At 46.2% G+C, this 23,264-nt stretch overlaps 1 protein-coding gene and 1 long non-coding RNA gene across 3 annotated transcripts in view; one reads left to right on the forward strand and one right to left on the reverse strand.

Moving 5' to 3' along the window:
- gnav1 (guanine nucleotide binding protein (G protein) alpha v1) overlaps positions 1–22,794 on the reverse strand; it is a 48,189-nt gene extending 25,395 nt beyond the window's left edge. Inside the window, exons 1-4 of one of the 2 annotated variants that reach the window (XR_016485681.1) lie at positions 20,575–22,794; positions 17,127–17,218; positions 5,369–5,461; positions 4,194–4,354 (exon numbers count right to left, since the gene is read on the reverse strand). Coding sequence is in view for 1 of the 2 variants with exons in the window: in XM_090195346.1 (XP_090051472.1) it covers positions 4,194–4,354; positions 5,369–5,461; positions 17,127–17,218; positions 20,575–20,710 (482 nt within the window). In the remaining variant the exon portion in view is untranslated. The remainder of the gene's footprint in view (positions 1–4,193; positions 4,355–5,368; positions 5,462–17,126; positions 17,219–20,574) is intronic. The other variant, XM_090195346.1, reaches the window with a different exon arrangement.
- Positions 3,830–4,175, forward strand: LOC149978720 (uncharacterized). Its single transcript, XR_016485682.1, has 3 exons — positions 3,830–3,962; positions 4,027–4,058; positions 4,107–4,175. It is a non-coding gene; the product is annotated as an uncharacterized LOC149978720 (long non-coding RNA).
- Positions 22,795–23,264: the final 470 nt, after the last annotated feature.

Genomic DNA, 23,264 nt, shown 5'->3' on the forward strand with positions numbered 1-23,264 from the left:
AACATGTTCCCAGTGTGGGCAACCTGTGTAAGAGCCTCTACTCAACATGTTCCCAGTGTGGGCAACCTGTGTAAGAGCCTCTACTCAACATGTTCCCAGTGTGGGCAACCTGTGTAAGTGTCTCTACTCAACATGTTCCCAGTGTGGGCAACCTGTGTAAGTGCCTCTACTCAACATGTTCCCAGTGTGGGCAACCTGTGTAAGTGTCTCTACTCAACATGTTCCCAGTGTGGGCAACCTGTGTAAGTGTCTCTACTCAACATGTTCCCAGTGTGGGCAACCTGTGTAAGAGCCTCTACTCAACATGTTCCCAGTGTGGGCAACCTGTGTAAGTGTCTCTACTCAACATGTTCCCAGTGTGGGCAACCTGTGTAAGTGCCTCTACTCAACATGTTCCCAGTGTGGGCAACCTGTGTAAGTGTCTCTACTCAACATGTTCCCAGTGTGGGCAACCTGTGTAAGTGTCTCTACTCAACATGTTCCCAGTGTGGGCAACCTGTGTAAGTGTCTCTACTCAACATGTTCCCAGTGTGGGCAACCTGTGTAAGAGCCTCTACTCTACCTGTGTAAGTGTCTCTACTCAACATGTTCCCAGTGTGGGCAACCTGTGTAAGTGTCTCTACTCAACATGTTCCCAGTGTGGGCAACCTGTGTAAGTGTCTCTACTCAACATGTTCCCAGTGTGGGCAACCTGTGTAAGTGTCTCTACTCAACATGTTCCCAGTGTGGGCAACCTGTGTAAGTGTCTCTACTCAACATGTTCCCAGTGTGGGCAACCTGTGTAAGTGCCTCTACTCTACCTGTGTAAGTGCCTCTACTCAACATGTTCCCAGTGTGGGCAACCTGTGTAAGTGTCTCTACTCAACATGTTCCCAGTGTGGGCAACCTGTGTAAGTGTCTCTACTCAACATGTTCCCAGTGTGGGCAACCTGTGTAAGAGCCTCTACTCAACATGTTCCCAGTGTGGGCAACCTGTGTAAGTGTCTCTACTCAACATGTTCCCAGTGTGGGCAACCTGTGTAAGTGTCTCTACTCAACATGTTCCCAGTGTGGGCAACCTGTGTAAGTGTCTCTACTCAACATGTTCCCAGTGTGGGCAACCTGTGTAAGTGTCTCTACTCAACATGTTCCCAGTGTGGGCAACCTGTGTAAGTGTCTCTACTCAACATGTTCCCAGTGTGGGCAACCTGTGTAAGTGTCTCTACTCAACATGTTCCCAGTGTGGGCAACCTGTGTAAGTGCCTCTACTCTACCTGTGTAAGTGCCTCTACTCAACATGTTCCCAGTGTGGGCAACCTGTGTAAGTGTCTCTACTCAACATGTTCCCAGTGTGGGCAACCTGTGTAAGAGCCTCTACTCAACATGTTCCCAGTGTGGGCAACCTGTGTAAGTGTCTCTACTCAACATGTTCCCAGTGTGGGCAACCTGTGTAAGTGCCTCTACTCAACATGTTCCCAGTGTGGGCAACCTGTGCAAGTGTCTCTACTCAACATGTTCCCAGTGTGGGCAACCTGTGTAAGTGTCTCTACTCAACATGTTCCCAGTGTGGGCAACCTGTGTAAGTGTCTCTACGCAACATGTTCCCAGTGTGGGCAACCTGTGTTAGTGTCTCTACTCAACATGTTCCCAGTGTGGGCAACCTGTGTAAGTGTCTCTACTCTACCTGTGTAAGTGTCTCTACTCTACCTGTGTAAGTGTCTCTACTCTACCTGTGTAAGTGTCTCTACTCTACCTGTGTAAGTGCCTCTACCTGTGTAAGTGCCTCTACTCTACCTGTGTAAGAGCCTCTACTCAACATGTTCCCAGTGTGGGCAACCTGTGTAAGTGTCTCTACTCAACATGTTCCCAGTGTGGGCAACCTGTGTAAGTGTCTCTACTCAACATGTTCCCAGTGTGGGCAACCTGTGTAAGTGTCTCTACTCAACATGTTCCCAGTGTGGGCAACCTGTGTAAGAGCCTCTACTCAACATGTTCCCAGTGTGGGCAACCTGTGTAAGTGTCTCTACTCTACCTGTGTAAGTGCCTCTACTCTACCTGTGTAAGTGTCTCTACTCTACCTGTGTAAGTGTCTCTACTCTACCTGTGTAAGTGTCTCTACTCTACCTGTGTAAGTGTCTCTACTCTACCTGTGTAAGTGTCTCTACTCTACCTGTGTAAGTGTCTCTACTCTACCTGTGTAAGTGTCTCTACTCTACCTGTGTAAGTGTCTCTACTCTACCTGTGTAAGTGTCTCTACTCTACCTGTGTAAGTGTCTCTACTCTACCTGTGTAAGTGCCTCTACTCTACCTGTGTAAGTGCCTCTACTCTACCTGTGTAAGTGTATCTACTCTACCTGTGTAAGTGTATCTACTCTACCTGTGTAAGTGCCTCTACTCTACCTGTGTAAGTGCCTCTACTCTACCTGTGTAAGTGCCTCTACTCTACCTGTGTAAGTGCCTCTACTCTACCTGTGTAAGTGCCTCTACTCTACTGCTCTGTGCCACGACGCAAATGTGATGATATGCATGCAAGGATTTATTATAAAAGGGCATCTTCTCCTCATGCGTTCTGGTACCTGAGAACTCCCCAGCTCACCCCCCTCTCACGCTCACTTTCTGTTCCGTCACCTCCTGATTTATAAATGAAGCTGCTGTCAGGTGTAGAAGTGATAAACTAACCCCCAGGAGATGCTACGATACTAATCTCCATACTGAATATTCATACTACTGGATTAATGGCTTTTAGATAGAGTTATAGCTTTACATAATACTGGTTCTCTGAGGCTATGGATTATCTAACAAATGGATTATACTGGGGTGTGTGTGTGTTATGTTTCGGTTTCTGTGTGTGTGTGTGTGTGTGTGTGTGTGATGGTGTGAGTAAGTGTGTGTGTGTGTGTGTGTGTGTGTGATGGTGTGTGTAAGTGTGTGTGATGGTGTGAGTAAGTGTGTGTGTGTGTGTGTGTGTGTGTGTGTAAGTGTGTGTGATGGTGTGAGTAAGTGTGTGTGTGTGTGTGTGTGTGTGTGTGTGTGTAAGTGTGTGTGATGGTGTGAGTAAGTGTGAGTGTGTGTGTGTGTTATGTTTCGGTGTCTGTGTCTGTGTGTGTGTGTGTGTGTGTGTGTGTGTGTGTGTGTGTGTGTGTGTGTGTGTGTGTGTGTGTGTGTGTGTGATGTGTGAGTAAGTGTGTGTGTGTGTGTGTGTGTGTAAGTGTGTGTGTGTATGTGTAAGTGTGTGTGTGTGTGTGTGTGTGTGTGACAGCCCAAGTAGCTGATAGGGGATGACTGGGATAGAATGTCACCATCACTTTGATGCGGCAAAGCTTCCATTCTGTGTGTGTGTGTCTGCGTGTGTGTGTGTGTGTCTGCGTGACTTTGTCCGAGGTGTATTTCCCAGGCTGTGGTGTCCGGCTGGTGCTCAGTGGGTCTCCAGGGGACCTGTCGCTGTAGATAAAGCCAGAGCAGAGGCCTCATGCTGGGGGAGAGGAGGAGAGATGACAGCCTCCTGCTGGGCTGGTTGGTTCAGCCTTCTCTCTGTTCATTTTCCCTCTTTCTCCCTCTCTACTTCAGACTCACCTCCGTCACATAGATTTGTCCATAATGACCACCTCTTCTCTCTCGTAATAGTTATTCTCTCCTTTGTCTGGCTCTAAGGGTGATCATGGTTGATTCTTTGTGACAGTGTGTGTGTGTGGATTGTCAGTGACACACCACAAGGCTAATCGCAGGACAGCAGGCCTCCACACTCAGATAATTAGACCCCTGGATCTCTCTATAACATACGCTGATCCAACCAGTGTGTGAGAGAGACAGAGAGACACACAGACAGAGACAGAGAGACACAGAAATAGAGAAAGAGTGAAAATATAGGTGAGTTGTACAGGTGTACAGTGCAGGTGTGTTCAGGTAAGACGTGTGTCAGGTCAGTATTCACCCTGCAGTGTGTTGTAACAGGTCAGTACTCACCCTGCAGTGTGTTGTAACAGGTAAGACGTGTGTCAGGTCAGTATTCACCCTGCAGTGTGTTGTAACAGGTAAGACGTGTGTCAGGTCAGTATTCACCCTGCAGTGTGTTGTAACAGGTCAGTATTCACCCTGCAGTGAGTTGTAACAGGTAAGACGTGTGTCAGGTCAGTATTCACCCTGCAGTGAGTTGTAACAGGTCAGTATTCACCCTGCAGTGTGTTGTAACAGGTCAGTGTTATTAGTTTACTCACTACAGGGCAGAGTCGTTGAGTTCAAACTCGTAACCCCTGGCTGCGGCCTCTCGGACCCCCTGGTCAGCCCACAGACAGGAAAGGGCGTGGCCAATGAAAGGAAACAGCACCTGATCCTCATCAAAACACCTCCCGCAGGACAACACAGAGTGGGCGTGCACCTGGGGGGCGAGAACAAAGAGGGTATCATGTCCATACAGTTTACAAGACACAGTACTGACTGGACATGAAGCTACACACGCTGCCGACCCCAAACTCTCTCACACAGCACGAATAACAAGGAAAAGGTTATCAGTAGATGGAAACAGAATTCCTCACCGTTTCACAGCTCTAGTTAGGAGCCGTCAGACTCAGTGTGGGTGGGGATGCTTTGAGCTCTGTTACCTTTGGCAATAAAGGTATTCAAATTGAATGGAACCTGACAATAACACCTCCCACCCAGTCTCTCACGCACCGTCTCCCGATCATACTTCTGTACCATGTCATTACAGAGCAATTACACTACAACTCATTCACTTAACTGGCTATTATTGATGCCCATTTGAACTATGACATTCTAACACAAAATAAAACTAGAGAGAGTGTGTTTGTGCATGTGTATCTGTCTCCGTATCTCTGTGTGTGTGTGTGTGTGTGTGTGTGTGTGTGTGTGTGTGTGTGTGTATGTATGTAGGGAATGTCCTGAGCTGCCAGCAGACTAATGGGTCAGGGCTGAGTAAACATGGAGAGCAGCAGCAGCCAATCAGACCACTGGGACCCACCAGCCTTCTGTGTGTGTGTATGTGTGTGTGTGTGTGTGACAGACACTACTGTCTGCTGTAGGCATGCTGCCCTCTAGTGTTTGTCTGACACTAGTCTGTGTGTGTGTGTGTGTGTGTGTGTGACAGACACTACTGTCTGCATGCTGCCCTCTAGTGTTTGTCTGACACTAGTCTGTGTGTGTGTGTGTGTGTGTGTGTGTGTGTGTGTGTGTGTGTGACAGACACTACTGTCTGCTGTAGGCATGCTGCCCTCTAGTGTCTGTCTGGACAAATCACACTAAAGCCATCAAGTGAAGTAGTGTTTCTATGAGGTGGAGACTACGAGAGCAAGAAAGAGAAACAGACAGACAGAGCAATAGACAAGACAGACAGACAGACAGACAACAGACAGGACACTCCATCTCCCTCTCTAACCTTGTTCTTGCTGTTAGTCAGGTTGATCCGGAGAATGCCCATCCCGTGGAGGACAAACTTCATAGAGGTCAGAAGATTGTCCAGCACCGCCGGCTGTACGGGGTCAACAGGGCAGGGGTCAGAGGTAAAAATGTACAAACAGTTACCACGGCAACGGTGTTCACACCACACAGGAAAAGTACATATAGAACGCATCAGAAAACCCTGTGTATGAAACTACTTTAGTCAAATTAGTGCACTATGGGTAACGGTGCCATTTCAGACACAACTGTGGCCTCTATAACCAAAGAAATCAGACATGAATTACATGGCAACAGTGACAACACCATACAGACAGCCTTTATAGAACCTTTTTAAATAAAATGGGTGTTCATTCAAATCAGACTAAAGAGGAGATATCAGACCTGTTAAGAGGAGATATCAGACCTGTTAAGAGGAGATATCAGACCTGTTAAGAGGAGATATCAGACCTGTTAAGAGGAGATATCAGACCTGTTAAGAGGAGATATCAGCCCTGTTAAGAGGAGATATCAGACCTGTTAAGAGGAGATATCAGACCTGTTAAGAGGAGATATCAGACCTGTTAAGAGGAGATATCAGACCTGTTAAGAGGAGATATCAGACCTGTTAAGAGGAGATATCAGACCTGTTAAGAGGAGATATCAGACCTGTTAAGAGGAGATATCAGACCTGTTAAGAGGAGATATCAGACCTGTTAAGAGGAGATATCAGACCTGTTAAGAGGAGATATCAGACCTGTTAAGAGGAGATATCAGACCTGTTAAGAGGAGATATCAGACCTGTTAAGAGGAGATATCAGACCTGTTAAGAGGAGAAATCAGACCTGTTAAGAGGAGATATCAGACCTGTTAAGAGGAGAAATCAGACCTGTTAAGAGGAGATATCAGACCTGTTAAGAGGAGATATCAGACCTGTTAAGAGGAGATATCAGACCTGTTAAGAGGAGAAATCAGACCTGTTAAGAGGAGATATCAGACCTGTTAAGAGGAGATATCAGACCTGTTAAGAGGAGATATCAGACCTGTTAAGAGGAGATATCAGACCTGTTAAGAGGAGATATCAGACCTGTTAAGAGGAGATATCAGACCTGTTAAGAGGAGAAATCAGACCTGTTAAGAGGAGATATCAGACCTGTTAAGAGGAGATATCAGACCTGTTAAGAGGAGATATCAGACCTGTTAAGAGGAGATATCAGACCTGTTAAGAGGAGATATCAGACCTGTTAAGAGGTGATATCAGACCTGTTAAGAGGAGATATCAGACCTGTTAAGAGGAGATATCAGACCTGTTAAGAGGAGATATCAGACCTGTTAAGAGGAGATATCAGACCTGTTAAGAGGAGATATCAGACCTGTTAAGAGGAGAAATCAGACCTGTTAAGAGGAGAAATCAGACCTGTTAAGAGGAGATATCAGACCTGTTAAGAGGAGATATCAGACCTGTTAAGAGGAGATATCAGACCTGTTAAGAGGAGAAATCAGACCTGTTAAGAGGAGATATCAGACCTGTTAAGAGGAGATATCAGACCTGTTAAGAGGAGAAATCAGACCTGTTAAGAGGAGATATCAGACCTGTTAAGAGGAGATATCAGACCTGTTAAGAGGAGATATCAGACCTGTTAAGAGGAGATATCAGACCTGTTAAGAGGAGATATCAGACCTGTTAAGAGGAGATATCAGACCTGTTAAGAGGAGATATCAGACCTGTTAAGAGGAGATATCAGACCTGTTAAGAGGAGATATCAGACCTGTTAAGAGGAGATATCAGACCTGTTAAGAGGAGATATCAGACCTGTTAAGAGGAGATATCAGACCTGTTAAGAGGAGATATCAGACCTGTTAAGAGGGGATATCAGACCTGTTAAGAGGAGATATCAGACCTGTTAAGAGGAGATATCAGACCTGTTAAGAGGAGATATCAGACCTGTTAAGAGGAGATATCAGACCTGTTAAGAGGAGATATCAGACCTGTTAAGAGGAGATATCAGACCTGTTAAGAGGAGATATCAAACCTGTTAAGAGGAGATATCAGACCTGTTAAGAGGAGATATCAGACCTGTTAAGAGGAGATATCAGACCTGTTAAGAGGAGATATCAGACCTGTTAAGAGGAGATATCAGACCTGTTAAGAGGAGATATCAGACCTGTTAAGAGGAGATATCAGACCTGTTAAGAGGAGATATCAGACCTGTTAAGAGGAGATATCAGACCTGTTAAGAGGAGATATCAGACCTGTTAAGAGGGGATATCAGACCTGTTAAGAGGAGATATCAGACCTGTTAAGAGGTGATATCAGACCTGTTAAGAGGAGATATCAGACCTGTTAAGAGGAGATATCAGACCTGTGTGAAGACTGATGTCTGAAGATGACCAACACAAAACCAAAAACTCAACTGGATCCAAGGTTGGGTTCAATTCCATTTAAAATTCCAGTCAATTCAGGAAGTACACTGACATTCTAATTCCAATTGTCCTCAATGCTTTTTAATGAGGAACATTTGGAATTTGGTTTACTTTCTGAATGAACTGGAATTGAAATGGAATTGACCCCAACCCTGACTGTAACTAAACACAAAACCCAATATCAACTGAACTCAAAACTTAACTCAGAACTCAAAACTGTTTGAATCCGAGTGACTCAATGGGATTAGGGGATCTATGATAGTCTCTAACCCCCCTCTCTCCCTCTCTTTCCCCCCTCTCTTTCCCCCCTCTCTTTCCCCCCCTCTCTTTCCCCCCCTCTCTTTCCCCCCCTCTCTTTCCCCCCTGCCAGAAAGAGATAAGCATTACATTCCATCCTGATGTTATCAGTCTCCTTTCTTCCTGTCTGTCTGTCTGTCTGTCTGTCTATTTTTTCTGAAGTTTATTGGAGGTGTTTGACTTTCTCAGTGGGGCGTACCTACAGTGTGATAACTGTAACTAACTATGAGAGTGGTGACACACAACTTCAGTATCAGTAATGTGTTAAGCCGGGCCGGGCTGAGGACAGTCAGCTGTCAGGGAGTAATGATTCTTTATTAACACATTCTCCAATATTAATCTTTGCTGACACCTGTATATTGATTTGTGTCAGAAAAATAAGCAGCTCAGAGAGAGAGAGAGACTCTCATTCCTTCTCTCTCTCCCATCTCACTCTCTTCTTCGCCTCCTCCAGGATGTAAGGAAAGAAAATAAGGGAGGGGAAAATATGCTTTTCTAAAGTATGAGAAGAGGCTCCAAATCAGACTTTAAATCTCCTGCGTACCTTTCCCTGGTCCTAACAAGCAGCATGTGGCTCGGCTTGGTGACCTCTAACCCCGGTCTGCTGCTGTCCCACGGGCACCAAGTTCTAAATTCTCACCTCAAAGAAAGGGCATCTGTACCTACACATTACTCACTGTCTGTGTTTGTCAAGACCTCCCCCCTGTACCCTCACTGTCTGTGTTGGTCTAGACCTCCCCCTGTACCCTCACTGTCTGTGTTGGTCAAAACCTCCCCCCTGTACCCTCACTGTCTGTGTTGGTCAAAACCTCCCCCCTGTACCCTCACTGTCTGTGTTGGTCTAGACCTCCCCCCTGTACCCTCACTGTCTGTGTTGGTCAAAACCTCCCCCCTGTACCCTCACTGTCTGTGTTGGTCTAGACCTCCCCCCTGTACCCTCACTGTCTGTGTTGGTCAAAACCTCCCCCCTGTACCCTCACTGTCTGTGTTGGTCAAAACCTCCCCCCTGTACCCTCACTGTCTGTGTTGGTCTAGACCTCCCCCCTGTACCCTCACTGTCTGTGTTGGTCAAAACCTCCCCCCTGTACCCTCACTGTCTGTGTTGGTCTAGACCTCCCCCCTGTACCCTCACTGTCTGTGTTGGTCAAAACCTCCCCCCTGTACCCTCACTGTCTGTGTTGGTCAAAACCTCCCCCCTGTACCCTCACTGTCTGTGTTGGTCTAGACCTCCCCCCTGTACCCTCACTGTCTGTGTTGGTCAAAACCTCCCCCCTGTACCCTCACTGTCTGTGTTGGTCAAAACCTCCCCCCTGTACCCTCACTGTCTGTGTTGGTCTAGACCTCCCCCTGTACCCTCACTGTCTGTGTTGGTCAAAACCTCCCCCCTGTACCCTCACTGTCTGTGTTGGTCTAGACCTCCCCCCTGTACCCTCACTGTCTGTGTTGGTCAAAACCTCCCCCCTGTACCCTCACTGTCTGTGTTGGTCAAAACCTCCCCCCTGTACCCTCACTGTCTGTGTTGGTCTAGACCTCCCCCCTGTACCCTCACTGTCTGTGTTGGTCAAAACCTCCCCCCTGTACCCTCACTGTCTGTGTTGGTCAAAACCTCCCCCCTGTACCCTCACTGTCTGTGTTGGTCAAAACCTCCCCCCTGTACCCTCACTGTCTGTGTTGGTCAAAACCTCCCCCCTGTACCCTCACTGTCTGTGTTGGTCAAAACCCTCCCCCCTGTACCCTCACTGTCTGTGTTGGTCAAAACCTTCCCTCTGTACCCTCACTGTCTGTGTTGGTCAAAACCTCCCCCTGTACCCTCACTGTCTGTGTTGGTCAAAACCTCCCCCCTGTACCCTCACTGTCTGTGTTGGTCAAGACCTCCCCCCTGTACCCTCACTGTCTGTGTTGGTCAAGACCTCCCCCCTGTACCCTCACTGTCTGTGTTGATCAAGACCTCCCCCCTGTACCCTCACTGTCTGTGTTGGTCAAGACCTCCCCCTGTACCCCCACTGTCTGTGTTGGTCAAAACCTCCCCCCTGTATCCTCACTGTCTGTGTTGGTCAAGACCTCCCCCTGTACCCTCACTGTCTGTGTTGGTCAAAACCTCCCCCCTGTACCCTCACTGTCTGTGTTGGTCAAGACCTCCCCCCTGTACCCTCACTGTCTGTGTTGGTCAAGACCTCCCCCCTGTACCCTCACTGTCTGTGTTGGTCAAGACCTCCCCCCTGTACCCTCACTGTCTGTGTTGGTCAAGACCTCCCCCTGTACCCTCACTGTCTGTGTTGGTCAAAACCTCCCCCCTGTACCCTCACTGTCTGTGTTGGTCAAGACCTCCCCCTGTACCCTCACTGTCTGTGTTGGTCAAAACCTCCCCCCTGTACCCTCACTGTCTGTGTTGGTCAAGACCTCCCCCCTGTACCCTCACTGTCTGTGTTGGTCAAAACCTTCCCTCTGTACCCTCACTGTCTGTGTTGGTCAAAACCTCCCCCCTGTACCCTCACTGTCTGTGTTGGTCAAGACCTCCCCCCTGTACCCTCACTGTCTGTGTTGGTCAAGACCTCCCCCCTGTACCCTCACTGTCTGTGTTGGTCAAAACCTCCCCCTGTACCCTCACTGTCTGTGTTGGTCAAAACCTCCCCCCTTCAAAAGTGTCACAGTGTGCAAGCCAAAAAAGGCTCCTTTACACAGTGATGAGATCTGTCCTGATGACATCTGTCCTGATGAGATGTCCTGATGAGATCTGTCCCACACCACCTCCATCCTACTTTCTCTCTCCCCTCCCCCACCATCTCCCCCACCTTCTCTCTCCCCTCCCCCACCATCTCCCCCACCTTCTCTCTCCCCTCCCCCACCATCTCCATCCTACTTTCTCTCTCCCTCTCAATTTTTCTCCCCTGCACCCTCCCTCTTCAAAGAAACATTCTCCATTGACTAGAAACTTAGCCTCCTCTGTTAACAGACTAATGGACACAGACCCTCTCTCCTCCCCCCAGGTGTTTGTAAAGTAATCTGATCTCAATATCTGAGGGCTACGTCACCCCTGTGTATAGTCTATATGTGTGTAGGAAGGGGGATACAATTCCAGATACCCCCATTCACCTCTGCAGCTATTGTCTGCTATGCTGTCAGCATAGCTAATGCTCCAGTCACTACTCACCCCGAGGCGAGATACGGGAACACACACACACTACAGAGAGAGTAAGGATGGTGAGCCAGAGAAAAGGAGAGAGGGAAGAGGGGAACCGTGAGAGAACAATGAAGACTGCAGAGGGAGAAAAAAAACAACACGTCAGAAAAGACTGAGGGCCTCAGTTTGCATCCCAAATGGCACCCTACTCCCTATATAGTGCACTACTTTAGACCAGAGCCTTATTCCCTATATAGTGCACTATACCTTCTGACCTGGGCCCATAGTGCACTATAGAGGGAATAGGGAGCCATTGGGACACAGCCTCAGTCTTCACTACTCCTACGGCAGCCTCAGTCTTCCCTACTCCTACGGCAGCCTCAGTCTTCCCTACTCCTACGGCAGCCTCAGTCTTCCCTACTCCTACGGCAGCCTCAGTCTTCCCTACTCCTACGGCAGCCTCAGTCTTCACTACTCCTACGGCAGCCTCAGTCTTCACTACTCCTACGGCAGCCTCAGTCTTCACTACTCCTACGGCAGCCTCAGTCTTCACTACTCCTACGGCAGCCTCAGTCTTCACTACTCCTACGGCAGCCTCAGTCTTCACTACTCCTACGGCAGCCTCAGTCTTCACTACTCCTACGGCAGCCTCAGTCTTCACTACTCCTACGGCAGCCTCAGTCTTCACTACTCCTACGGCAGCCTCAGCCTTCACTACTCCTACAGCAGCCTCAGGTCTAGACAGGTTTTAAGGACTAATCCCAAGGTAGTGTGTGTGTGTGTGAGTTTCCACCAAACCCCTCATTCAACCACACCTTACAGAGCAGGTCCAATAGAATGTATGTATGACAGTTGTGTGTACATTGTTTATTGGGGCGGTATGTGCAGGTCCATGAATGAAAACGTACCCAGGACGTTATCAGACAGGATCATGTAGAACTACAAGTGAATCGGTACCCTGGTACAATAATGGTCCCAAAGGACGACGTCTGGACCACAAACGGGATGTGGTTCAGCTGTACGTTCATATTGTATGGATGAGCAGGTTCAAACTGCCACATCCCCGACCACGAAAACAACCCTGTGATCACGAAGGACACAGACATACAAAACCACCTACTAGCCTGCCAAGGGACTTGGAGGGGACAGATTGCAGGGGTGTCACATAATGGTTGTCCAACTTCCTTTCTTTTTAGGGCTGGGGGTATGTTTGTATTGTTGTGGTAGCGAGAGGTTACTATGTACAGCCTGGAAGTGAGGATTCAACATTCTCTTCTTGATATAGTATTTCTGGACAATGTTACAAAAACAATATGTGGAATGCAGCTGAACTGGCTGAGATCTGGCGTTCAATCATTAACTACTGCAGTGTTGTGTTAAAGCTGAGAGCTTTTCTGCTCAACGGAATTCTCTACACTGTTCTAGAATTGGACACAGTTCAAGAATCGTCAACACTGTTCTAGAATTTTCAACACTGTTCTAGAATGCTCAGACAATGAAATTACATCCCCAGAGTTCTGAGTGCCCCCCTCCTTGTTGACATAGCTGGTGGAATGAGAGAAAAATCTCTCTCTGCTGAATAAAACCACTCCACAGCCCCAGGCCTGGGATCTGAGGCAAATAAAGGAGGGATGAGACAGAGGAAGGGCCTTCTTTATGTCTCTATGTCAAATCAAATAACATTTTATTGGTTGCGTACACATATTTTGCAGATATTAATGCAGGTGCAGCAAAAATCTTATTTTTCTAGCTCCAACAGCGCAGTAATTCCTAACAATACAAAACTATACACACTAATCCAAAAAATGAAAAGAAAGGAATTAAGAAATATCAGAAGGAGCAATGTCAGAGTCCGGAATATAAAAATAGACTGAGCATCCAAAACATTAGGAACACCTTCCTCATATTGAGTTGCACCTCCTTTGGCCCTCAGAACAGCCTCAATTCGTTAGAGCATGGACTACAAGGTGTTGAAAGCATTCCACAGGGATGCTGGCCCATGTTGACTCCAATGCTTCCCACAGTTGTGTCCAGTCGGCTGGATGTCCTTTAGGTGCTTGACCATTCTTCATACACACGGGAAACTGTCGAGGCCCCGGGACCCAGTTTGGGAAACCCTCCTGGAGGGCAGGCAGTGTGCCCCCGGTGATGCGTTGACCACACCACCCTCTGGAGAGCCCTGCGGTTGCAGACAGTGCATTTGTCGTACCAGGCGATGATACAGCCGGACAGAATGCTCTCAATGGTGCATCTGGGGGAGGGGGTCTTAGGGGCCAATTTCCTCAGCCTCGCGGTTGCGCCTTCTTCATCACACTACCTGTGTGGATGGACCATTTCAGGTTGTCAGTGATGTGCACGCCGAGGGAACTTGGAACATTTTCTCCACTGGAGTTCAGTCCCTGGACAATAAAGTAGACGAGCTCAGGGCGAGGATCTCATTCGAGACATCAAGGACTATAACTTACTCTGTTTCACAGAATCATGGCTCTCTCCGGGTATACTGTCCCCGTCCATACGGCCAGCGGGGTTCTCCGTACACCACGGACAGAAAGAAAGAACTCTCCGGCAAAAAGAAAGGGGGAGGTGTTTGTTCCACAATTAACTACTCATGGTGTGATATTAAGGTAACATACAGGAAGTCCTTTTGTTCTCCCGATTTGAAATACCTCTCCATCAAATGCCGGCCGCATTACCTCCCGAGAGAATTGGGTCATCGTCACGGCCATGTATATTCCCCCTCAGGCAGACACTGACGGCTTTCAAGAAAATACACTGGACTTTGTGTAAACTGGAAACCTCATATCCTGAGGCCGCATTCATTGACGGAAGTTTAATCAACATCTCCTGCGCTATTCGCTCGTTGAGAACTCTGACCATTGCTACTCCCCCTTCCGGGACAGCTACAAGGCCCTCGGCAAATCAGATCATGCCTACATTCTGTTCCTCCCCTCTTATAGGCAGAAACTTAAAACAGGAAGTACCCGTGATAAGGACTGTTTAACATTGGTCTGTCCAATCAGAATCTATTCTTCAGGATTGTTTTGGTCATGTGGACAGCGATATGTTCCGGGTTGCCTCTGAGAACAGCATCGACGTAGACACTAACTCAGTGACAGAGTTCATCAGGGAAGTGCATAGACGATGCTGTTCCCACTGTGAGGATCAGAGTTTATCCAAACCAGAAACCCTGGATAGATGGCAACATCCACACAAAACTGAAAGCGCCAAAACCACCACATTTAGTGGTGCCAGGGAATTAACCTCTCCCTCAACGTCAACAAAACGAAGCAGCCGATCGTGGACTTCAGGAGACAGCAGAGAGAGCACGCACCCATCCACATCGGTCTATCTTGTGCTACAACACATGCCCAACGGTGGGACAGAGAAAGGAGTGAGTCCCAAATGGTACCCTATTTCCTATATAGCCCTATAGGCTCTAGTATAAAGTAGTGCACTATATAGGGAATAGGGTGCCCTATGGGCTCGGGTCTAAGTAGTGCACTATATAGGGAATAGGGTGCCCTGTGGGCTCTGGTCTAATGTAGTGCACTACGTAGGGAATAGGGTGCCATTTGGGCTCTGGTCTAAAGTAGTACACTATGTAGGGAATAGGGTGCCATTTGGGATGCTTCCTGCTACAGAATGTGGTTAATCAAAGAGTCTCTACCAGTCTGCAGCAGGCCTAGAGCAGAGATCTGCTGTACAGGGCATAGTCGGGACAGGACAGGGGAAGGCGGGGTGAGTGAGTGAGTGAGTGAGTGAGTGAGTGAGTGAGTGAGTGAGTGTGTGTGTACGTACGTAAGAGAGAAAGCAGGGTGTGTCTCTGTTTTTGTTGGTTCAGGGAAGGGAAAGGCATATAGATAGGGCAGTGAGGCAGCGTGTGATTTATTCCACTGGAAGAGAGTGTTCAAGTTACCATGGTGTTAAAGTTACCATGGTGTTAAAGTTACCATGGTGTTAAAGTTACCATGGTGTTAAAGTTACCATGGTGTTAAAGTTACCATGGTGTTAAAGTTACCAAACGTGTCTCTTTAGATGAAAGGGGGACTGATGGGGCAGTGATGGTGGAGTGAGTCTTGGATAATCTGACTTTTATGAGAAAGAGGAGGGAAAGGCCATAACCTTCACACATCACCACCCAGGACCTTCATCTGGCATATGTGTGTGTGTGTGTGTGTGTAACATGACAGCAGACAGCTGCCAAGGACCGATTCAGAGCAAGAATACTCCAAGTCTAGAAAATATTATTTACACACACAATGACGCACTAATAACTCAAACCAAATTCCTCTCATAATTGAACATTCTTGCTGCTGCACACCTGTTAGTAAACTGGTAGCCATCAAAGTGCTCACCCTTTAAAAAACAGGTCATTCCTCTCAACACCTGTTCATTATGTTGCTACATTATAGAGAATTCAGAGGAGAGGAAGGGAAGGAGAAGAGAGGGGGGAGGGAAATAGAGGGGGAGGAAGGACAGGACAGGGGGAGGGAAAGAGAGGGAGGGAGGGAGGGAAGGAGAGAGGGAAGGAGGGAAGGAGAGAGGGGAGGAGAGAGGGAGGGGAGGGAAGGAGAGGAGAGAGGGAGGGGAGGGAAGGAGAGGAGAGAGGGGAGGAGAGAGAGAGGGAAGGGGAGGAGAGAGGGAGGGAAGGGTAGGAGAGAGGGAGGGAGGGAAGGGAGGAGAGAGGGAGGGAGGGAAGGGGAGGAGAGAGGGAGGGTAGGGGAGGAGAGAGGGAGGGAGGGAGGGAAGGGGAGGAGAGAGGGAGGGAGGGAAGGGGAGGAGAGGAGAGAGGGAGGGAGGGAGAGGAGAGAGGGAGGGAGAGGGGAGAGGAGGGGGAGGGAAGGAAGGAGAGGAGAGAGGGGAAGAGAGGGGGGAGGGAAATAGAGGGGGAGGAAGGACAGGACAGGGGGAGGGAAAGAGAGGGAGGGAGGGAGGGAAGGAGAGAGGGAGGGAGGGAAGGAGAGAGGGGAGGAGAGAGGGAGGGGAGGGAAGGAGAGAGGGGAGAGGGAGGGAGGGAAGGAGAGGAGAGAGGGGAGGAGAGAGAGAGGGAAGGGGAGGAGAGAGGGAGGGAAGGGGAGGAGAGAGGGAGGGAGGGAAGGGGAGGAGAGAGGTAGGGGAGGAGAGGAGAGAGGGGAGGGAAGGAGAGAGGGGAGGGAAGGAGAGGAGAGGAGAGATGGGAGGGAAGGAGAGGAGAGATGGGAGGGAAGGAGAGGAGAGATGGGAGCAATGAAGAGAGGAGTAAAAATCTAAGTGAGAAGGAGAATAAAGAGGAATGGAAGAAAGGGAAAGTTGGTGGGAAAAGAGGGAGAGAGACCGAGAGAGTCGGTGGTTCACCCAGTCAGTGAGGGAGTGTGTCTTAGTATTGTCCACATTCCTCAATTTAAACCCAGACCTTTGGACAAACACACAGGAAGAGTTGATGCAGATGTGTCCCCAGAAGGCACCATGCCCTCACTCAGCTTATTTCCCCTCACCCCCCCCCCTCTCTCTTATTCCACTTCTTATCAGATGAGTGATATGATCATCTATCTATCTATCTCACCTGGCCAGTTCCATTAGAGTGAGTAGCAACCAGCACCTGGTCTGTGTGGATAGGACAACTGAGACGTCCATACAATGACTGGCAAGCAATTTGATCAGGCTTCTACTGTATTTAGATTACCTGTGGGACTCTCTGTGTGTGTCTGTCTGAGTCTCTGTGTGTGTGTGTGTGTGTGTGATATATATCACACACACACACACACACACACACAGAGAGAGAGTCCCACAGGTAATCTAAATACAGGAGAAATACAGTATATATATATATATATATATATATATATATATATATATATATATATGTATATGTGTGTGTGTGTGTGTGTGTGTGTGTGTGTGTGTGTGTGTGTGTGTGTGTGTGTGTGTGTGTGTGTACCTTGAAGCTGGTCAGCTCTTGCTTGGTAAAGCCGTGGCTGTGGATGATCTTCATCTGTTTGACCAGAGTACTCTTCCCACTCTCTGCTGCTCCTGAATGAGACGCAGGGATGGAGAGAGAGACGTTTCAAGTGTTATATTATCATGTCTCTCTTTGTTTTTGAAACCTTGAGGGTAATGTTTACTGTTAAATTCTAATTGTTTTTTGTTCATGGTTTGTGTCTTCTCACTTTTGCTTATTTCACTTGCTTTGGCAATGTAAACATGTTTCCCATGCCGATAAACCCCTTTGACGAGAGAGAGCGAGAGAGCGAAAAATAGTTTCTTACATTGTATTACAACAAGTTCAAGGACAATGGCTTTATCTTGACGCCTGGGTCCCAGATCAGTTTGTGCTGTCATTGGACAATGACCATAGATAGGAGAGTTGACAAGACAGCATAAAACATCTTGAGTGTTTCCCTTAAGGAATCATTTTCCTACACCTAAGGGAATTGTTTAAGGATGTTGCCCTTTAGGTGAGGGCATCATTTAAGGGTTTTACGGTAGTTTGAAGACACGTACAACAGAAAGAGTCTCTGGTTACCATGGAAATTACTTGGTTAAAGTCTTAAGTAAAGTCTTAGTTAATTAAAAAGGTTTTTTTTTTAAGTATTCAAAGACATCGCATGTATTTTTGGAGATCGCAAAATAGAAATTCTACGTTCAAGACCAGAGAAACACATTGATTCATTAGATAATAAAATGTGTTTATTTGAGTTACTTTTTACTCAACTTTATTAATTTCTAGCACGTCAAGCGAAGTCCAGAGCAGCGGAGGCTGCAGAAGGGAGGGCGACTCATAATGGAATGACATAGAAACCATGAGCTTTTCTCAGGAGCAAGCGAGGGTCAGAGTATAAGTCCATATCAAAGTATGCGAAACGGAGCACACTTCTCTAATGCCTACTCCGTTTGTACATATTTTGAAGCATTCACCATGAAAGTATGCAAAGAAATATGACTCAATCATGTAAAAAATGAAGGAACATTTATTGAAATCATTGGCGGCCAATTATTTGAGCTGAAGTGAGAGAACACACACTCCGAATTTGGAATAAAATGTTGCCTATTCACATATTGTATGTTGCCCGACTACAATATTTGACCTTGATACGTTCATTTTTGGCATGTCTGTCTGCCTCCGTACTGTAGATCGCATGCCCATAATAAGTCAATAGGGCTAACTGGCTAGCTAATAGTAGTTACTTTTTCTCAACATGTTTCTAGTAGTTTCTAGCACATCAAGATAACGCAGTACTGTTGACTAGCCACGAAGAATTGACATCTACTTTGCATAACATTAGTCATAGGTCATGTTTGCCTGTTAAACTATCTGGTTAGCTACATTATCACAAGTCACATATAGCTAGCTAGCTTATAGTTATGAAGTAAAACGTTTGAATTGCGTATATCGTGTTTCATTTCTATTGTCATTGTCCTGGCTGGAAGAAGGTTCAGTGAATGGTTAAGTCCATAGTCAAGTCAATAGCTAGCCAGGAATAATTGTTAGCTAGCTAGTTGCCCACTAAACTTTTACATCTACCTTGCATAACATTAGTTTTAGGCCCTTTTTGCCTGTTTAACTAGCTGGCTAGCTAGATTACTATGGCTCACATATATCTAGCTGATAATTATGATATAAAACATTTGTTTTGTGGTGCAGTGTGAGATAAGCTGCACTCCCCCTACTGTGTTAAATGTTACGTTTTAGGATTTCTCCACACGCTTGTCCCCACAAGAACGTCCTCAAGAGAACATCCTGGGAGAATGCACTCAGAGCATGAGTGTGGAGCACTGTAGTATGCATACAACACCACGTGTTTGATACCATTCCCCTTATTCCGCTTCAGCCATTAACACAAGCACGTCCTCCCGAATGAATGTGCCACCAACCTCCTGTGGTATAGAGCATGTAGCCAGCTAGCTGTGTAGCCAGCTAGCTGTGTAGCCATGGGTTGTGCACCTTTCCTTGTTCAGCTACCTAGCTAGCTGGTGGGAAGTTTTTCTTTTGAAACCAGGGCAGAGGAAAGAAACATTCACTTCCACAAGTTCTGTTTACATTGATATCCCTACTGAATGCTGTTTACATGGATATCCCTACTGAATGCTGTTTACATGGATATCCCTACTGAATGCTGTTTACATTGATATCCCTACTGAGTGCTGTTTACATGGATATCCCTACTGAATGCTATTTACATTGATATCCCTACTGAATGCTGTTTACATGGATATCCACACTGAATGCTGTTTACATGGATATCCACACTGAATGCTGTTTACATTGATATCCCTACTGAATGCTGTTTACATGGATATCCCTACTGAATGCTGTTTACATGGATATCCCTACTGAATGCTGTTTACATGGATATCCACACTGAATGCTGTTTACATGGATATCCACACTGAATGCTGTTTACATTGATATCCCTACTGAATGCTGTTTACATTGATATCCCTACTGAATGCTGTTTACATTGATATCCATACTGAATGCTGTTTACATTGATATCCCTACTGAATGCTGTTTACATTGATATCCCTACTGAATGCTGTTTACATTGATATCCCTACTGAGTGCTGTTTACATTGATATCCCTACTGAGTGCTGTTTACATTGATATCCATACTGAATGAAGCACTTAAGGGGCCTCAAGGGCAACTAACTTTTTTCACTTACTTTAAGGGCCAGATTTGCCTTTAAATGTTTTGTGCAACAAAACATTAAGGGAAAGATAAAGTGGGAAAAGCTACTTAAGATGTTTTATGCAACCGGGCCCTGGGTATTTATCTTGTTCTGGGTAATCTCAACACAAACCACATTGGCCTCTATCTGCACTGTGATTCATTCACTGTGACTGACCAGGAAGAATGTTAGACCATTGTGTGGAAACGCCTGCCCTGCACCCTTTAAACTCCTCACTGTGTTTCTGTTGAACCAATCATTTGGTCTAGTATGGGTCTCTTTTAGCTCGTTGCTGTTGTTCCAATAGCCTCGTTTGAGCTAGAAGTGTGTGGGGCTGTTTAGTTCATTAATGAACATAGGCTAAACTTGCAAATGTGTTGTGCAAAGCCTAGTGTCTTAGCTTAGGGCCAGGAGTTTGTCCAGTTGATCTGACCAGAGTACACTCGGCCGCACAATACAGAACATCAACATACTCTTCTGCCGAAGGTGGAATATTGTCCACTAATTACTATTATTACCACCACCACCACACAGAGAGAGTAGAGTGACATGTCTATTCCATTGAAACTTGCGACTGTAATGTTTACTGTTAATTTTCGATTGATTATTTTCGCTTTTGTTTATCTATTTCACTTGCTTTGGCAATGTAAAAACATATGTTCCCATGTCAATAAATCCCTTTGAAATAAATGTAATTGAGAGAGAAAGAGAGACTTACCGAGCATTAGAATTTTGACCACGTTCATCTCCCTCTTGGCGTATTCATACAGGTCCCTGTCTATCTTCGCGCTCTGAAGCTTCGCCTTCTTCCCCTCCTCCGTTAGGTCTTGTTCTGAACTGAGACACTGTCCCATCTCGCCTTGCTCATCTCCTCGTTCACCGGACACGCACGAGCTAGAATAATACCGGGGAAGGGGGGTCCACTTTAGGGATCAGTCACCGTGGGTTGACGGTGATAATTGACTCGAACATGTTTATCCCAATTGGGTTTTGATTATCGCTTTTTCCTCTTGATGTATCACCTTTTGGGGTGGTTTTCTATGCCAAATGTCTGCAACAATATGGCCAAATGTTCTGTCCTATTCCTTTTTATGACTAAATTAATAACGAAGAAAAAAAGTAATTGAATAGGTTAGAAGTTATTCAATCGGTTCGCATTGGAAGCGCGTGTCCATCCGTTGTTACATGATGCGGAATCGCTCGCAATATATCCAAATCGAAAAAGGTGAAACCGTTTACCTACTCACTAGCCAAAAAAAAGTCTCTCGTTACCCAACCGACCACCAAATCAGCAAGGCTATTGTGAATACTTCCTTGTTGTGTTAGACTCGAGAGACAAACAACATTTTCAAAAAATAGACTACCTTCAAATGGCCAATGAGACCGCGAGCGCCGCTATAGTAGCCTCCAGAATTCTAACTCCCGAAGTTTCCTCACCTAGTTGATTTAGGACGGGAGATCCCTCCCACACAGCCTCATAGACTCCCACGGTATTGCAGCATTGGAAAAGTTTCAGATATCCCGTGGAAGTGACGTTTCGGGAGGAGAAATTGACGCCTGAGTGAGTGCTGCCATGTCCACTGTATCCACAAGGTGCGGTACTATGAAAATAACAAACATAATAATCCCAGTTTTGAATGTCAGTGCGTTCACGCTCACCAACGCCTCAAATCCTGCCAAACGCGTGGGTCAGGGATTAGTTTCCCTTTGTGTTCCTAATGAGGTGAACGTTTTTTATTCAAGAGACTCGAGCCGTGTCCTCATTTCGACAGCTCAGCGTAATCTGTGACCACACAGCCGCAACCACCGGTCTAGTTTACCGGTTTTCCGCGCGACATGCTGACCTAAACGGTTGTTAATCAGTTGGGTATGGGGTGGTGTGATTTGAGTGGATGTAGACACGTAGTTGACCCCGTCAGAGCTTTGGTGAAACGCCACAGACAGCTTTCATTTTCAAAAACTCTCTAAATAGTTTAGTTTAAAGCCCCCATGTAGTCGTTTAAATGGTATTTTAAAATCATCACTTGTATGGCCAATAAATCCCTTATATTTTTTATGAAAATCCAATATCTCTTTTTTTTTTATCATTTATTTCCGATCCTCCTTTTGCCATTGGAATGCTCTCTGGTCACGAGGGGGTTGATACACACTTCAATATATTTACACACACAGCCCTGGTTGGCAGATAGGATCTTCAGGACCAGTGGTCCTCAAACTGTGGATGGCGACAGGGGTCGAGGGTCACCTCATCACATTCTTTGTACATTGCCACATTTGAATGATTTCTAACCTCTAGAGCAGAGGGCTCTCCAACCCTGTTCCTGGAGAGCTACACTTCTGTAGGTTTTCTGCTCCAACACTAATCTAGCGAACATGAATCTAATAATTAGCTGCGTGAGTCGCTAAATCATGTTGGTTTACAACTGGGGTTGGAGCTAAAAACCTACAGGAGGGTAGGTCTCCAGGAACACATTTGGAGAGCTCTGTTCAAGGAGGATATATATGCAAATAAGATGACTGGTCATTGGTCAGAATAATTAGATCAGATTGTGACGTCATGCTTTTTCCCCCCCCTTTGTTTATTTTAGTAAATACTTTTAACACTTATTTTTCTTTTTCAACTACATTGTTGGTTAAGGGCTCATAAGCATTTCCCTGTAAGATCTACACCCGTTGGATTCAGTGCATGTGACAAATAACATTTGATTTGCTTTGGGCCAAAACCTCCCACTATTTCACTAAAAAAGGGTATTATCATAATTTCAGTGTCATTTCAACCTCAGTGTGGAAATCTAAGTTTGTAAGATGGGTGAAGACGATTATAGGAAAAAGTACTATTCTGAAACTATCATTACAGACATCAGTGGTAAGCAAATGTGTGTTTACACAATTTTACTACCAGACAATTCTTTCAGCTCAGTAGGTAAATAATGTTAACCTGTTCTGTTTCCACTTCATGTCAGATGTGGACTATTGAACAACTAAAGAGACTCAACCTCAGTAAATAATGTTAACCTGTTCTGTTTCCACTTCATGTCAGATGTGGACTATTGAACAACTAAAGAGACTCAACCTCAGTAAATAATGTTAACCTGTTCTGTTTCCACTTCATGTCAGATGTGGACTATTGAACAACTAAAGAGACTCAACCTCAGTAAATAATGTTAACCTGTTCTGTTTCCACTTCATGTCAGATGTGGACTATTGAACAACTAAAGAGACTCAACCTCAGTAAATAATGTTAACCTGTTCTGTTTCCACTTCATGTCAGATGTGGACTATTGAACAACTAAAGAGACTCAACCTCAGTAAATAATGTTAACCTGTTCTGTTTCCACTTCATGTCAGATGTGGACTATTGAACAACTAAAGAGACTCAACCTCAGTAAATAATGTTAACCTGTTCTG

This window comes from Oncorhynchus mykiss, chromosome 13 (assembly GCF_057628025.1).
Source record: "Oncorhynchus mykiss isolate SJ-2025 chromosome 13, ASM5762802v1, whole genome shotgun sequence".
Taxonomy (NCBI): Eukaryota; Metazoa; Chordata; class Actinopteri; order Salmoniformes; family Salmonidae; genus Oncorhynchus; species Oncorhynchus mykiss.